The sequence below is a fragment of the Ovis aries genome, chromosome 4, assembly GCF_016772045.2.
Source record: "Ovis aries strain OAR_USU_Benz2616 breed Rambouillet chromosome 4, ARS-UI_Ramb_v3.0, whole genome shotgun sequence".
Taxonomy (NCBI): Eukaryota; Metazoa; Chordata; class Mammalia; order Artiodactyla; family Bovidae; genus Ovis; species Ovis aries.
Genome location: NC_056057.1, coordinates 70,054,971 through 70,072,254, shown reverse-complemented (window position 1 = coordinate 70,072,254; position 17,284 = coordinate 70,054,971). Strand labels below are relative to the sequence as shown.

The following is a 17,284-nucleotide window of genomic DNA, read 5'->3' as shown; positions in this document are numbered from 1 at the left end:
AGTAACAAACACAGACAAAACAGTGGCGTACCTTTCAGTGGCCTTTCCTTCTGTCGCAGCTCCATCTCGCTTGATCTTTCAGGGCCTGTATTCTAAAACCTCAGCCCTGAGCTCTAAGAGTCAACTTCGAACTTTCTCTTAGGAATCGAGTCTCTTCCACTGAAGGAAATTCAATTCCATCTAGATAGCTCCTTGAGACGTGCCTTCAGGGACCCCAACGATTAGCTCACAGATCCAGGAATACTTCGCACCTCCAAGCTTCTCATGTTCATGAATTGGCATTGCCAATTCATACAACTGCCAAGTGCATGGGGAGGCCAATCAGCCCCCTGCATCCTTAGCACCTGCTTCTTGGGATGCTTGGGTTGCCAGAGTACTGCTAACCCCTCAATTATATAGGAACGTAGTGTCAAAGCTCACAGGGCCGGAAAAAACACACGATGATAGTGATAGCTGGAATGTCACCACTCTACTGGCCACAACTGCTCCATATCTAATGACTATATACATTCGGTACATTTTAACAGTCTCTAATTTGCACTACAGAAAAGGCATGTTTATTAGACAGATAAGACAGACATGTGTGTCCAGTTATTCAGATCATCTTGCCTTCCATGTGATGACTTCAAGCCTCTGAAATAATTGACTAACAAAATTTGGCCACGGCTCAAAAGCTGGCAGGAAAAAAACAAACCTTATTGCCAATCTGACACTAACCACAAAAGCCTTTAGGAGCCAAACTAATTAGAGTCTCTTCAATTACATTTGCTAATTGAATGGATAAGCACAAACAGACAGCATGGATAAGTGAAAGGAACACTAATTTAGAAGGCAGAGACCCGGGTTTAGTTATAGCTCAGCCACTAAGTCATGTGTGCTTTTGTGCAAATCACTTAACCTCTCTGACTTCAGATTCTGAACCTCCAAAATAAGAAAACTGACTTGGGTTATCTTTAAGGGTTTCTACCTCCAGAGTAGAAAGGAAACTCTGGCAAGGAAATTTTTTCACAAGTAAATTTAAATTCTAGGAAGGTATTGCCTCTGTGAAAAAGGACTGATAGGACAGGAAGCATCTGCAGAGACTCAGGACTCTTCTGCCCCTCCACATGTGTGGGTGGTCACTGATCTGGCTGACTCTGGACCATGGCTTGGCTCTGTCATGCCCATTCCAGAAATTCTTGACAATTTCAACTGCCTCCTTCTTACACCACTGTGAATTAAGATGGCCTTACTAAATGGCAACTCACTCCGGTATTCTTGCCTGGGAAATCCCATGGATAGAGAAGCCTGGTGGGCTACAGTCCATGGGGTCACAAAACAAACACAACTTAGCAACTAAACAACAACAATTTTTCCCTTATCTCAATTTTGATTACAGGAGATTGATTCCCTTCAAAATATCTAGTTTTTAAGCATTTCTGCAATCAGAGTCATCCATATGCTAGTAAGTACCATGGCAGGTGTACAATATAAAGGGTAGATGAATGGACAGATGGAAGACAAAATCTGCTTTGCTGGGTGGTGGGGTGGGGGATGACGGGCATCAGGGTCCACAGTAATCTGAAGTAACTGTGGATTTTTTCTACAGTTACATTACTTTCCTTTTTACTTACATTTTACATTATCAATGGAAGGAGACAACAATTAACCTAGCTATTTTACATAAAGAGATAAATCTCGCTGTCTTTCCTAGACAAAACAGTCACATAAGTCAAGCTCTTAGCACTGCTTCCAAATAAACTAAGTGGGATAGAGATATTTGCAAAGAAACAAGAGGAACCTGACCTTGGTTAAACATGCCACTCTGTGTATTTTCATCTTTCCAAGCAGAAAAGCATATTGTTGCTTCAAAATTGCACCACCCTTAAAAAAAATTGACTGAAATGGTTTGTGCCTACATCTTGAAACATCTGGTCAACAATGATGAAGCCCACTCAGCAAGAGGCTTTTAAAGTTCCCATTTAACGAGACCTGAGTGGATGCCAGATTAGATCCCAAGAGACTTTCTTAACCAAACATGTTCAGCCTTACAATCTAGGAACAACAAGATGGCTTCCAAGTTTTTAGAGAGAATCCAATTAAGCCTCATTCAACCGGAAAACTCACACAGAAATGGTGCATAAGTCTCAAGACTTTTGGCACCGATCGGAGGCATCTCCAAGGAAATTCCTAGACAATGAAAATGAAAATAAAGCACAAGTCACATGCCCTTGATACTAATTCTTAAAAAAGAGAAACTGGTTATCTTCTGTGTCCAGGACACAAGGGACTCTGCAGAATATACTTTTAAGCAGGGATGCGGTCAAATTCCTCTTTGTCTCCTAATTTGGTTTTAACTTTTATCATCATTCTTTGATTTAAAAACATGTCTAAATTCTCTTCCAAGCAGCTCTGGACTCAGTGACTCAGGCAAGACAGTGGTGCACTTCTGTGTGTGATGTTGGGGATGAAGATTTGGGAGAAATACAGTATAGATATTAAAGCAACAACCCTAACAGTACTAACAGCAATGGCAGCAATAATAGCACTCCCTATGTGCCAGGTTTTCTAGAACTAAAACGAAGATACTATTGCTGTTGACATTTTGTGAGACACTTTAAGTATTGATAGAAGGACGTTAATCTGTCTAAAGTCACTCAGAGCTGAGATTTGAGACCAGACAGTCAAGTTCCTAGGTTTGCGCTTTTAAACCACTACATTCACCATTTATTGATTCATTACTTCTAAAACCCAAAGGGCTGACGATTACCAGGATTATATTCTTATAATAGATGCTCTAAGTTGCAAAGATGCATTCAGGGTTAAACTTGTAGCCCGCCAGGCTCCTCTGTCCATGGGATTTCCCAGGCAAGAATACTAGAGTGGGTTGCCATTTCCTCCTCCAGGGGATCTTCCCAACCCAGAGATTGAACCCAGGTCTCCTGCACTTCAGGCTGATTCTTTACCAGCTGAGCCATCAGGGAAGCCCAGGTTAAACCTGAGTTTTCAACAGAAATAAAGACATAACAAAGGGTTACTCCAAGAGGAAGGCATAGGTTTTTTTAAAAAAATGGAAATGACCACAAATAATGTATTAAACCAGTTGTAAATGTCCCAATAGAATTCATTAACATGTAAAGGTACAAATTTCCTTCATAACCCAGTAGCATTTTTTACTGCTAGGTACAGCTGGAAGGAAACCCTCCAGGGTGGTCACATCCAAAGCACTTCTGCACCTGGAGCTACAGGCGGCCACCTTGCACCTTGAGGGGAGGGAGGAGCTGGCCTGCAGAAAGGGGAGCCAAGACACAGACAGAAATGAATCTGCTTACATCTTTACCCAAAATTCAACTATGCTTAGGTTCAGACCACTCCCCAACTCTTCAGTTACATGAAACAACAAATTCTCAGTTTTTGCTTTTTAAAAACTGAAAAAGCACTTCTTCAAGGAGATGTTCAAAGATCTTTAAAACCAGGTGATTGCTTTTTGATCCTCCAGATATGTCTAGTTTGGTACTTTCTCTCCCCGTAAATTTCCTACTGAAAGCACAGTTGACATTAGAAATCAACTAGCCATGCTTTCCACAAATTTTGAGGGAAAAAAATTATGTTTCCTTCGGCTGCCATTTCATGGACTTCCCTTGAGATAGTAACATTAAGGGAAGAAAGGGACATCTGTCCTTAAAATGTAAGCACCAACTCAAATATACTCTGACTTTTTGAATTCCTCATCCATCCACTGTACTACTGTGGACAACAGCCAGAGGTTTCAAGGTTTTCACCTGTATTTTCCCATCTAATCCCAAGTCTTATCTGCATCTTTTAGTGGTAAAATGAAACTTACTTTTCCCTTTATCAAACATTTAAAACTAAATATAGCTATGAAATAATACTGACATTTTAACATATCAGAAGTCATTCATCCAAATTTAAAGTAGGACACTTAAGAAATCACACTTGTTTGAATGACACTGCCACTGTTCAAAATGGTTTTTAAGCTGCCAGCATAAATCATTTATCAACAAATATTTTCATTTTATGATATTTAGGACAGAATATTCCCCCTCAGGCCCAAAGCTCTTTTTACTTTTCACCCTTCTCCCTTCATTCATCTAAATTTCACATCCTCCTGCCCTCCTCTGCTGTTACAATCAATACACATAGGACTCCTTAGAGTCAAGACTCTGAGGGGAAGCAGAGATAGAACGTGGGAAAAGTGGAGCCTGCCTTTCAGGCTTGCCACCTTATAGTGAAGCATCCACAGAACTTTTCCCACCGCGTGCAGTGGTCAGGGGTGGGAGCTGCAGGCATGAAGCTAGGACATGTCTTCACTATTCACTAATCTGGGAAGGGCAGCTACCCAGAACCCAACTTCTTTCCTTCCTCATAGGTCAGCATCTCAAGGAAGACGGAAAGAAGGGAAATCTAATGACTCAGCCTATGCCATAGAACCCTCTGATTTCTATTCAGGAGTCTGAGAGATCTTGTCTATATGACTTTCATTTCAGACTACAGCATTTCTGTTTGCAGGTCAGCAAACCTTAAAAGCAATATTTATGTAGTTTTCTATCAGAAATGAAATGGCTCTTAACAGTTATTATTTTTTCCCCTCAAAACCTGCTTCAGCACTTCATTATTGTCAAAATGCAATTTTAATAGAAACTCCCTCCTAATTTTAGTCTGGCTACCTAGGACACATCTAAAACATTGCCACATTCAACCTGTTTTATTCTCCACAGCACTAGGTGGACTGCTAGACATACTGGTTCAGTTCAGTTCAGTCACTCAGTCGTGTCCGACTCTTTGCAATCCCATGGACTGCAGCAGGCCAGGCCTCCCTGTCCATCACCAACTACCGGAGTTCACTCAGACTCATGTCTATTGAGTCAGTGATGCCATCCAACCATCTCATCCTCTGTTGTCCCCTTCTCCCGCTCTTAATCTTTCCCAGCATCAGGGTCTTTTCAAAGGAGTCAGCTCTTCGCATCAGGTGACCAAAGTATTGGAGTTTCAGCTTCAACATCAGTCCTTCCAAAGAAGGACTTGAGAACTGAGCCATACTGGTACTCAATTAATATTTGTTGACCTAATGTAGAAATCTCTGGACACTAGAGAGGGAGCGTGCCACCTGTATTATTTTCTCCCTCTACCCTCAGCTTTTCTCAGACTCAAAGGATCAACACTCACTAGGTAAACTGCTGTTGACAAAAAATACTGCCATCATTGTAGAGCCTTCCACTTTTAAAGAAAACCGCTCAGGAGGCAAGAATATACAATGGAGTAAAGACAATCTTTAACAAGTGGTGCTGGGAAAACTCGTCAACCACTTGTAAAAGAATGAAACTAGATCACTTTCTAACACCACACACAAAAATAAACTCAAAATGGATTAAAGATCTAAATGTAAGACCGGAAACTATAAAACTCCTAGAGGAGAACATAGGCAAAACACTCTCTGACATAAATCACAGCAGGATCCTCTATGATCCACCTCCCAGAATTCTGGAAATAAAAGCAAAAATAAACAAATGGGATCTAATTAAAATTAAAAGCTTCTGCACAACAAAGGAAAATATAAGCAAGGTGAAAAGACAGCCTTCTGAATGGGAGAAAATAATAGCAAATGAAGCAACTGACAAACAACTAATCTCAAAAATATACAAGCAACTTATGCAGCTCAATTCCAGAAAAATAAATGACCCAATCAAAAAACGGGCCAAAGAACTAAATAGACATTTCTCCAAAGAAGACATACGGATGGCTAACAAACACATGAAAAGATGCTCAACATCACTCATTATTAGAGAAATGCAAATCAAAACCACAATGAGGTACCACTTCACACCAGTCACAATGGCTGCGATCCAAAAATCTGCAAGCAATAAATGCTGGAGAGGGTGTGGAGAAAAGGGAACCCTCCTACACTGTTGGTGGGAATGCAAACTAGTACAGCCACTATGGAGAACAGTGTGGAGATTCCTTAAAAATTGCAAATAGAACTGCCTTATGACCCAGCAATCCCACTGCTGGGCATACACACTGAGGAAACCAGAATTGACAGAGACACATGTACCCCAGTGTTCATCGCAGCACTGTTTATAATAGCCAGGACATGGAAACAACCTAGATGTCCATCAGCAGATGAATGGATAAGAAAGCTGTGGTACATATACACAATGGAGTATTACTCAGCCGTTAAAAAGAATACATTTGAATCAGTTCTGATGAGATGGATGAAACTGGAGCTGATTATACAGAGTGAAGTAAGCCAGAAAGAAAAACACCAATACAGTATATTAACACATATATATGGAATTTAGAAAGATGGCAATGACGACCCTGTATCAAGACAGCAAAAAAGACACAGATGTGTGTAACGGACTTTTGGACTCAGAGGGAGAGGGAGAGGGTGGGATGATTTGGGAGAATGGCATTGAAACATGTATACTATCATGTAAGAATCGAATCGCCAGTCTATGTCCGACGCAGGATACAGCATGCTTGGGGCTGGTGCACGGTGATGACCCAGAGAGATGTTATGGGGAGGGAGGTGGGAGGGGGGTTCATGTTTGGGAATGCATGTACACCCGTGGTAGATTCATGTCAATGTATGGCAAAACCAATACAGTATTGTAAAGTTAAATAAAGTAAAAATAAAAATTTTTTTTAAAAATGAGAAAAAAAAAGTTAATTAAACCCCTTCTTCCAACAACAAGAAAAGTAAATAAATAAAGAAAACCGCTCCTTTGTCTCCATTATTCTCTGGATAAATCCTGTTTGTTCTCACGCTATCTGCCTACAATGCTAGTCTTCAGCAAACAGCCCTAACTGCCCTCTCAACCAATGTAGTACAGGTTTTTTACTGAAAACTGAGGAGCTGCTACTTTTTCTTTTCACATCAAAATTTGGAATCACATATTTGTGTGATCTGATTATCTAATACCTCCTGCTGGTCCCCAAAGGGAAAACTGTAACTATTTTGTTCTAGGCTATAATACCCATACCCAGCACAAAGTACTCAAGAAACATCAGTCGAAGTAGCAAATAAATGAAGGTCCTATCCCTTGTTTTGCTAGGAGAGTCTAAGGTAGCCTTAATCCGCAGTGATCAAAGTAACTTCTCTTCACAAAGAAGAGACTCTGACACTGTCATGTGAATAGAGAGCATTAGAAAAGGAATTACAGCTCTGCACAGCAGAGGGGAAACAAAGACTTCTAGGAACTTAGACCTAACACACATAGTACTTACCATGCCAAGCATGACTTTAAGCTTTTTACAAATATGAATTCATATAATCCTCATACCAGCTCTCTGAGAAAGGTTGTTATTATTATCCTTAGGAAGAAACAGAGATACAGAGACACTAAATATCTGTCCTGGGATTGCAGACACTTAGTGGTAAAGTCATGTTCCAGGTTCCATTTCCTGTGGCTGCCACAACAAGTTCCCATAAGCATGGTGGCTTAAAACACAGAACCTTCTTCTCACAGCTCTGGAGGCCAGAAGGACGAAATCAAGGTTTAGGCACCACCATGCTATCTCCACCGGAAGAGCCTCTTCTGCCTCTCCTAGCTTCTGGTAGCCCCGGCTGCTCCTTGGCTTGCTGCAACATTAACTCTGAAGTCAGCAAGCACCTGCCCTAGCTTGCCCTCATGTCTCTCTATAAGGATACTCATCACTGCCTTTAGGGCCCACGCAAAGTCCAGGAGGACCTCATCCCAAGATATACAACCCAATTACATCTGCAAAGACCTTGTTTCCAATTAAGGTCACTGTCACAAGTACTGGGGTTAGAATGTGGACATTTACCTTTTTTTCCAATAACTTTATTGTGATATATAATTTGCCCACATAAAGTAAATAATTTGATAGTTTTCAGGGTATTTATAGATATGCACAACCATCATAATTTTTGTGCCTGCCTCCCTCTTTCCCACCCAGCACTAAGCAACCACAAACCCACTTTCTGTCTCTATAGATTTCTCTGTTCTGGATTTTCATCTGTCACTGCCTCATTCCTACTTATGGTGGAATAATATCATCGTATGAGTATACCACATTTTTCTTATCACTGATGGGACATATAGGTTGTTTCTGTCTTTTGGCTATAATGAATAATGTTGCCACTCATATACAAGTTCCTGTGTGGACATGTGTTTTCATTCTCTTTCACATATACCTAGGAGTAGAATTACATTCTCATCAGCAGTGTGTGATAGTTCAATTTGTTCACACTTGTCATCTGACTTTGTGATTCTAGCCAAACTAAGGGGTGTGGAAATCTCACTGTGATTCCAACTGCATTTCTCTAATGACAAAAGATACTGGCATCTTTTCATGTGTTTATTGCCTGTCTGAATATCTTCTTTGGGGAAATGTCTATTCAGATCCATTGCCCACTTAACTGAGTCACTTGCTTTCTGTTTGAGTTGCATGGCTTCTCTACACATGCTAGATACAAGTCCTTATCAGATACATGATTTCAGTTCAGTTCAGTTGCTGAGTTGTGTACGACTCTTTGCGACCCCATGGACTGCAGCATGCCAGGCCTCCCTGTCCATCACTAACTACCAGAGTTTATTCAAACTCAACTCCATTGAGTCGGTAATGCCATCCAACCATCTCATCCTCTGTCGTCCCCTTCTCCTCCTGCCTTCGATCTTTCCCAGCATCAGTCTTTTCCAATGAGTCAGTTCTTTGCATCAGGTGGCCAAAGTATTAGAGTTTCAGCTTCAGCATCAGTCCTTTCAGTGAATATTCAGGACTGATTTCCTTTACAATTGACTGGTTTGATCTCCTTGCAGTCCAAGAGACTCTCAAGAGTCTTTTCCAACACCACAGTCAAAAGCATCAATTCTTCGGCACTCAGCTTTCTTTACAGTCCAACTCCCACATTCATACATGACTACTGGAAAAACCATAGCCTTGGCAAAGTAATGTCTCTGCTTTTTAATATGCTGCCTAGGTTGGTCACAGCTTTTATTCCAAGGAGCAAGAGTCTTTTAATTTCATGGCTGCAGTCACCATCTGCAGTGATTCTGGAGCCCAAAAAAATAAAGTCAGCCACTGTTTCCACTGTTTCCCCATTTATTTGCCATGAAGTGATGGGACCAGCTGCCTTGATCTTAGTTTTCTGAATGTTGAGTTTTAAGCCAACTTTTTCACCTCCTCTTTCACTTTCATCAAGAGGCTTTTTAGTTCTTCTTTCCTTTCTACCATAAGGGTGGTATCATCTGCATATCTGAGGTTATTGATATTTCTCCCAGCAATCTTGATTCCAGCTTGTGCTTCATCCAGTCCAGCATTTCGTATGATGTACTATGCATAGAAGTTAAATAAGCAGGGTGACAATATACAGCCTTGATTTATTCGTTTCCTGATTTAGAAGCAGTCTGTTGTTCCATGTCCAGTTCTAACTGTTGTTTTTTGACCTACATACAGATTTCTCATGAGCCAGGTCAGGTGGAATGGTATTCCCATCTCTTGAAGAATTTTCCAGTTTGTTGTGATCCATACAAAGGCTTTGGCATAGTCAATAAGCAGAAATAGATGTTTTCTGGAACTCTCTTGCTTTTTTGATGGTCCAATGGATGTTGACAATTTGATCTCTGGTTCCTCTGCCTTTTCTAAATCCAGCTTGAACATCTGGAAGTTCATGGTTTATGTACTGTTGAAGCCTGGCTTAGAGAATTTTGATCATTATTTTACTAGTGCTGTGCAATGAGTGCAATTGTGCAGTAGTTTGAACATTCTTTGGCATTGCCTTTCTTTGGGATTGGAATGAAAACTGACCTTTCCCAGTCCTGTGGCCACTGCTGAGTTTTCCAAATTTGCTGGCATATTGAGTGCAGCACTTTCACAGCATATCTTTTAGGATCTGAAATAGCTCAGTTGGAATTCCATCACCTCCACTAGCTTTGTTGGTAGTGATGCTTCCTAAGGCCCACTTCACATTCCAGGATGTCTGGCTCTAGGTGAGTGATCAAGCCATCGTGATTATCTGAGTCATGAAGATCTTTTTCGTACAGTTCTTCTTTGTATTCTTGCCCCCTCTTCTTAATCTCTTCTGCTTCTGTTAGGTCCATACCATTTCTGTCCTTTATTGAGCCCATCTTGGCATGAAAAGTTCTCTTGGTATCTCTAATTTTCTTGAAGCGATCTCTAGTCTTTCCCATTCTATTGTTTTCCTCTATTTCTTTGCATTGATCACTGAGAAAGGCTTTCTTATCTCTCCTTGCTGTTCTTTGGAACTCTGCATTCAAATGGGTATATCTTTCCTTTTCTCCTTTGCCTTTCGCTTCTCTTCTTTTCACAGCTATTTGTAAGGCCTCCTCAAACAGCCATTTTGCCATCTTGCATTTCTTTTTTTGGCGGATGGTCTTGATCCCTGCCCTCCTGTACAATGTCAGAACCTCCGTCCATAGTTCTTCAGGCACTCTGTCTATTAGATCTAATCCCTGTAATCTATTTGTCACTTCCACTGTATAATCATAAGGGATTTGATTTAGGTCATACCTGAATGGTCTAGTCATTTTCCCTACTTTCTTCAATTTAAGTCTGAATTTGGCAATAAGGAGTTCATGATCTGAGCCCACAGTCAGCTCCCAGTCTTGTTTTTGCTGACTGCATAGAGGTTCTCCATCTATGGCTGCAAAGAATATAATCCATCTGATTTCAGTATTGACCATCTGGTCTTCTCTTACGTGTGGAGAACTGAAACATTCATCATCCCTTTGTGAATCTCTTTGCTGCTGCTTCCCAGATTGCTGGAGCTTTCTGATGCTCTGCCTAAATTGCCTCATACTCTGAAGAGTGTGAGGCATTCCCTAACAAAATTCTGATTTTTTTAGCGCTGCTAATTTGGGTAGATGTGAAAGAAGGTTACCTTAAGAATAAGACTTATACTTGAATGAAGGAGACATTTACATTTTAAAAGACTACACATGGACATGTGTAGTCTTCTCTTGTATTGTTGGAAGAGGGTGTTTGCTATAACCAGTGTGTTCTCATGGCAAAACTCTATTAGCCTTTGCCCTGCTTCATTCTGTACTCCAAGGCCAAATTTGCCTGTTACTCCAGGTATTTCTTAATACATGATTTGCAGATATTTAATCCCATTCTGTGGGTTATCTTTTCACTTTCTTGCTGGTGTTCTTTGAAGCACAAAAGGTTTTAATTTTGATGAAGTCTTTTTTTTTTTATTATTTTGTTGCTCATGATCTTGGGTATCATACCTAAAAGTCCTTTGCCAAATCCAGGTCATAAAGATTTACCCTCATGTTTTCTTTTAAGAGTTTTCTAAGTTACTTCCTTCAATTCAGTTCAGTCGCTCAGTCGTGTCCGACTCTTTGCGACCCCATGAATTGTAGCATACCAGGCCTCCCTGTCCATCACCAACTCCCGGAGTTCACTCAGACTCATGTCCATTGAGTCAGTGATGCCATCCAGCCATCTCATCCTCTGTCGTCCCCTTCTCCTCCTGCCCCCAATCCCTCCCAGCATCAGAGTCTTTTCCAATGAGTCAACTCTTCGCATGAGGTGGCCAAAGTACTGGAGTTTCAGCTTTAGCATCATTCCTTCCAAAGAAATCCCAGGGCTGATCTCCTTCAGAATGGACTGGTTGGATCTCCTTGCAGTCCAAGGGACTCTCAAGAGTCTTCTCCAACACCAGTTGGGGAACTACTATTCAACCTACTGTATACTCACTTAACTATATTATCTATCATAATAGATAACTACTATTTACTTCCAACAAATTTCATGGGTACAGAACAACACATTAAGTAGGGTGTGGTATATAATCATTACTACCCTGACATCATCTAATCCAAAAGAAATCTAAGCATTTTATTGTCTAATAGTCTAGGTTGTAGACAGGTTAACAGGTGCTTATTTCAGAATCATCAAGGAAGACACCACAAATACACTTAAAAATGTCTCGTACATAAATTTCATTAGTGACTATATGTTATATAATTAAAAGAGTTAAAACTCCAAAGTCAAAGACAGACCTTTGTTCAAATCCTGGCTCTTGCCATTCACTCATCGTGTAACCTTAGGGATGTTATTTAACTTCTCCAAGCATCAGTTTCCTGAAAATACTTCTGTTGCAAAGGTAAAATTAGATAATATGTACAAAATATTTAGTAAGAGACCTGACACATAGTAGGTACTCATTAAATATTGTTTCTTTTCTCTCTCTTTTAAAATGTAAATGTCTCCTTCATTCAAGTATAAGTCTTATTCTTAAGGTAACCTTTCACATCTACCCAAAATTAGCAACACTAAAAAAATCAGAATTTTGTTAGGGAAGAGTATGAGGCAATTTAGGCAGAGCATCAGAAAGCTCCAGCAATCTGGGAAGCAGCAGCAAAGAGATTCACAAAGGGATGATGAACGTTTTAGTTCTCCACACGCAAGCTGTTCAGTGCTACAGCAACAGGGAAGAGTAAGGGTATTAGAAACAATCTGAAAGGCCCTAAGCATCTGCTTTGCCAGTCCACGGTAAATCAGCTTCCATTCAGTTTCTACCTCTCTATTACTAGAAGGGGTAGGAAGAAGAAGAGGAATTCATGGGATTCTTCATAAACACACACACACATGAAAACTTCTGGAACATTAGTCTCCAAAATGCCAAAAGAATTTCCTATTGTTACTTTGATTAAATTCTGTATTTAATAGATATTTCCTCTGTTTAGAGATTATGTACCATTGTTATTTTTACAAATAAATACGCAAACTATTGGAAAGTGCCAAATCAAATAGATGTGTTATCCCAAAAAGTAATATTCATCTCCTGAAAAAAACAATTAATTCACCCCAGACTGAATATTAACTTGGAACTCCTGTCCACCCTTGAAGATGGCAATGGCCAACCTTTCCCAGTACAAAGAACTGATCAAATCTCTCCAACAAGTCTAAGTCCCTAAACTACTTAAGAGTATCAGTAAGCCTGCTGCACTGGTAGCACACTGTCAACATCCAGAGACTATATGGGCATAAGCAGCCACAACCTTACCCTGAAAAGTTCCAACATGATACTCACACATCCTCACACAACACTGCAGCCACCCCATCTGGCACACAAACCGCAGGAGAAGGAGACAGAGGATATCCAGTTCTATAAACGGCCTACAAGTTACCTAAACTTGCTCTTTGCATACACACTGCATCTTCTCAGTATTTATTTCAAGTCTGTTATCTAGAAGTTTATTTGTTCTTTAACTTTTTTCTATATTTCTCAGTATTTTTTAGTATTCAGCCAGCTCTGGGATAGCATCCAGCTGTCAGTTTCCACTCTACACCTTGTACAAGAATTTCCTGCGTATCTTGAGGGGGACCTCTAAATTTACTAGTTACTGGAGAAGGAAATGGCAACCCACTGCAGTGTTCTTGCCTGGAGAATCCCAGGGACGGGGAGCCTGGTGGGCTGCCGTCTATGGGGTCGCACAGAGTCGGACACGACTGAAGCGACTTAGTAGTAGTAGTAGTACACAGTCTCCCATGTGTATGTGTGTGTGTATACATGTATTTTACATATTATATAATATATACATATGTAATCTTACATATAAAGAAATAAAATTAACAATGAGTTAACTTTATAAATCCATCATGTATACTTCCAAGCAGCTATTACTTACTTGAATGTCAAATATCAAAATCTGAAAAACATTTTTAAACATCAACATCTTAAAAGAAACTTAAGAAAAGGCCTTACCTGTTCACCTGCGTCTAGAAACTCTTTGCATGCATCAGGGAACACATCATAAATAATAAGTGGATAGCCATGTTTCATGAGATTTTTTGCCATTGGATTCCCCATGTTGCCGACTCCAATGAATCCAACTGGAGTCTTAGAAGCCATTGACCTAGAACACACTGATTTCAACACATTATTTTTAACAAGAGCAGACAATGTTTTATTTTAAATATTCACTCAATATTAATAAGTCATTGTTATCTTGACATTTTCTATTAAAAAAACTTTTTAAAGGAGACTTTTAAGCTAATGATCATTTAAAGATATCAGCAACGTACAGGCAGACTAACTTCTGAATATATAGTTCTCTAGGAATAATCATAAAATTTTAAGTAATATCTCTTCTACTTTCTACCTCTACAACATCCCCTTACTATTTTAACAATAAACTTAATAATGTTACCATGTACCTATCTGCAGTGCCCGTTAAGTGAAGTATCCTAAATTCTCTTATCTAGATTATCTTCTTTAAAAATGTGTACAAAAAAACTGGAAGTATTCAGTAAAACCTGTATCTTGGACAAGCACCAAGAATGGAAAAACTTTTTAGCTTCCCACCTTCACATTTATTGAAACTACTCCTTCCAATGGTATAAAAAAGACAATTGAATAAAATCCAGAAGAATGTATTTCAACTTAAAAGTCACCAGTTTATAAACAGGGTCCTAGGTGAGATCAGGGGGTCACTTTCATGGGCTTTCCATGACAACGATAACAGTCTCATGACCTTGGGCTAACAACTCCAGGCACTTTCAGAGAAGAGGAATTTTCACTCACAGAAAAAGAAACTTGTCTTAAAACTCTGTATACAGCTTTTGATTTTTTTTCTTTCTTTTCATAAAAGACTTTGTGAAATCACACTTGGGGCATACAACTCAAGGTAATGCTTTTTGCAAGACAGCAGAGAAGCTCTGCATTAGACAGTGTTACTACTCCATTCAACAAGTATTTACTGCATGAAGTTCTATGTCATGATCCTTGCCCTCCAAAAGTTCATAGTCCAGTGAAAGAAGAAAGCAAAATAATTCCACTTGCCTTTTCTCCTATCATTTCCCAGCTTTATTATTTCTTTTTCTTTCAAGGACTCCAGTTTTAAAACTGTGTAGTGTTTAATAAAGTGTATACTGACTAATCACAGTAACATTTTAAGTTTCAGATCCTCTCAACTGATGGATCCCTGCTCTTCTTTCAACTTAATCTCAATGTAATGAGATTTCCTAAAAGTGGATTATTTGAAGCCTTAACGCTTAAGAAAAAGAGGTCATCTTGGGTCAGAAGCATGTTTTATCCCTATGAACTCCACGTCTGTCTCTACCATTTCCATTAAAGCTGGGTGTGCTTCCTGTGCATCACCACCTCACCAGTGTGGAGTTTAATATGCTGGGCATGACAGGAGTCCTGTGCCTAACTTTGTGGTTCACAAGGGGTTTAATGACAGAGAAATGACTCCTCACTGAATTTTTATTTTGATATTAAGTACACTTTATAAGAGAACTCTCATAAATACTAGTAACTAGTGTGCCTGACTACTGTATTAAGCTTGAAAAGGTATAATTTAACTAAAAACATTAGAAACTAGAAACATTATTATTTAAATGCAGTTAATTTTAACAGGCAACTCACTCTAAGTCAAACAATAACTATGGCAAAGTAGAACCATGATTTATTTATACATTCAATAAACATGAAGCAATCATTTGTACCATGCCAGATGCATTCAAAGACATAAATGACATACAGTCCTTGCTTTCAACCAGCTTAAAACACAAGAAGACAACTAGGTACACAGACACTAAAACATGAAAGTAAAAGGTAAAGTATGAAAAACAATGCTGATACTAAAGGAGAACTTGGGAAAAAACAGCATTTGACCTGAGTATTTTAGGATGGGGAGGCTTTCAAATGGAATGAGAGTAGAAACAAAGGGAGTCCCATACAAAAAAGGAATGAGGATGCATATGAGTGTATGCAAGCCAATAGGAAAGTCAAGCAAAATGAATAATAAAAGTTAATAGTTGTGGCAATTTTATTACATGCCAGACACTTTATATATAGCACTGTCATTACATCCCATCATTAAGCCTATCGTCCAGCTCAGGTCCCTGACACTTAGTTTAAATAAAATGCACAGATTCAAGTTGTTGTAATGCCAAGATTCAAATCCAGCCAATCTGACTCTAGGTTCTTCATTTTTAACTGCCATCCACTCTTCCTACAGGACACACACAGAAACAAAAGAGCAAGATTAAGACTGAAAGAAACCAATGCAGCCATAACACGGCTGGGAAGCATGCTACAAACTATTTGACTGTATTCTGGCAGCCCACTCCAGTATGTCTGCATGGAGAACCTCATGGACAGAGGAGCCTGGTGGGCTCCAGCCCATGGGGTTGCATGGAGTCGGACACCACAGAGCGACTAACGCTTTCACTTTCCGTAAGCAAGGAGCGGTACCGCAGACTGAATGTCTGGTAACCCCCAAATTCCTATGCTGAAAAAATAACCTCCAGTGTGAGGGTATTTGGAGGTGGGGCCTTGACGCAATGATTATTAGGTCCTGACAGAAGAACCCTCAGGATGGCATTAATGCCTTTACAAGAGAGGCCGCAGGGAGCGCCCTCCTCTCCTTCCACCCTGTGAGGACACAGTGAAAAGATGGCTGTCCTTGAACCAAGAACTGAGCCCTCACTCGACGCTAAATATACCAACACCCTCATTCTGGACTTCCCAGCCTCCAGAACTCTGAGAAATAGTTTTCTGTTGTTTATAAGCCACCTAGTCTGTGGTATTTATTTATAGCAGCCCAAACAGACTAAAACAGGTAGTTACTGAAAGGGCTGAGAGAGATAAATGACCTGATCAAACCCATGCTTTAGAAAGAGAGAAACAGCAGCAGTGTACAAAAACTGAACTGTAAGAGCCTGGAGGCAGAAGGACCAATACAAAAGTGACTGTCTAAAGTCTCAGTCCATTCCAGCTGACGTAACAAACAAACCACAGACTTTGTGGCTTAAACGACAAGCACTCATTTCTAACAGACCTGGAGCTGGGGGAGTCCAAGATGAGGTAGGCAACAGATTCGGTATCTGTGAGAGCCCACTTCCTGGCTTGTCGATGACCTGTTTTCTTGTATCTCTGGAGAGCAGAGAGAGAACACAGGCTCTCCTGCCTCTGTTTAGGACACTAATCCCATTCATGAGGACTCCAACCTTATAACCCAGTTATTTCCCAAAGGCCTCAGCTCCTAATACTATCACAGTGGAGATTAGGATTTCAACACATGAATTTTGGAGGGCTGCAAACATTCAGTCCACAGTTAAGTTCAGAACTAAAAAAGGGCGGTGCCATAGAAAATACAGATATGAAAAATATTTCAAATATAGTAATAAAAGGACACAGTAATAGGCCTCATTATAATGTAATAATGGAAGAAATACTGGAAGAAAAGACTTTAAAAACAAAGCAACAAACTATCCAAAATACAACACAAAGAGAGAAAAAAGAATTAAAAAAAAAAAAGAACATCAGTGAGCAGTGAGACAG

At 39.8% G+C, this 17,284-nt stretch overlaps 1 protein-coding gene and 1 non-coding gene across 2 annotated transcripts in view; both read right to left on the bottom strand.

Moving 5' to 3' along the window:
• HIBADH (3-hydroxyisobutyrate dehydrogenase) overlaps positions 1-17,284 on the bottom strand; it is a 111,745-nt gene that overhangs the window by 87,060 nt on the left and 7,401 nt on the right. Inside the window, exon 2 of the mRNA XM_027968653.2 lies at positions 13,700-13,860. Coding sequence (XP_027824454.1) covers positions 13,700-13,860 — 161 coding nt within the window. The remainder of the gene's footprint in view (positions 1-13,699; positions 13,861-17,284) is intronic.
• Positions 5,138-5,208, bottom strand: LOC114114645 (small nucleolar RNA SNORD56). The gene has a single exon (XR_003589265.1). It is a non-coding gene; the product is annotated as a small nucleolar RNA SNORD56 (small nucleolar RNA).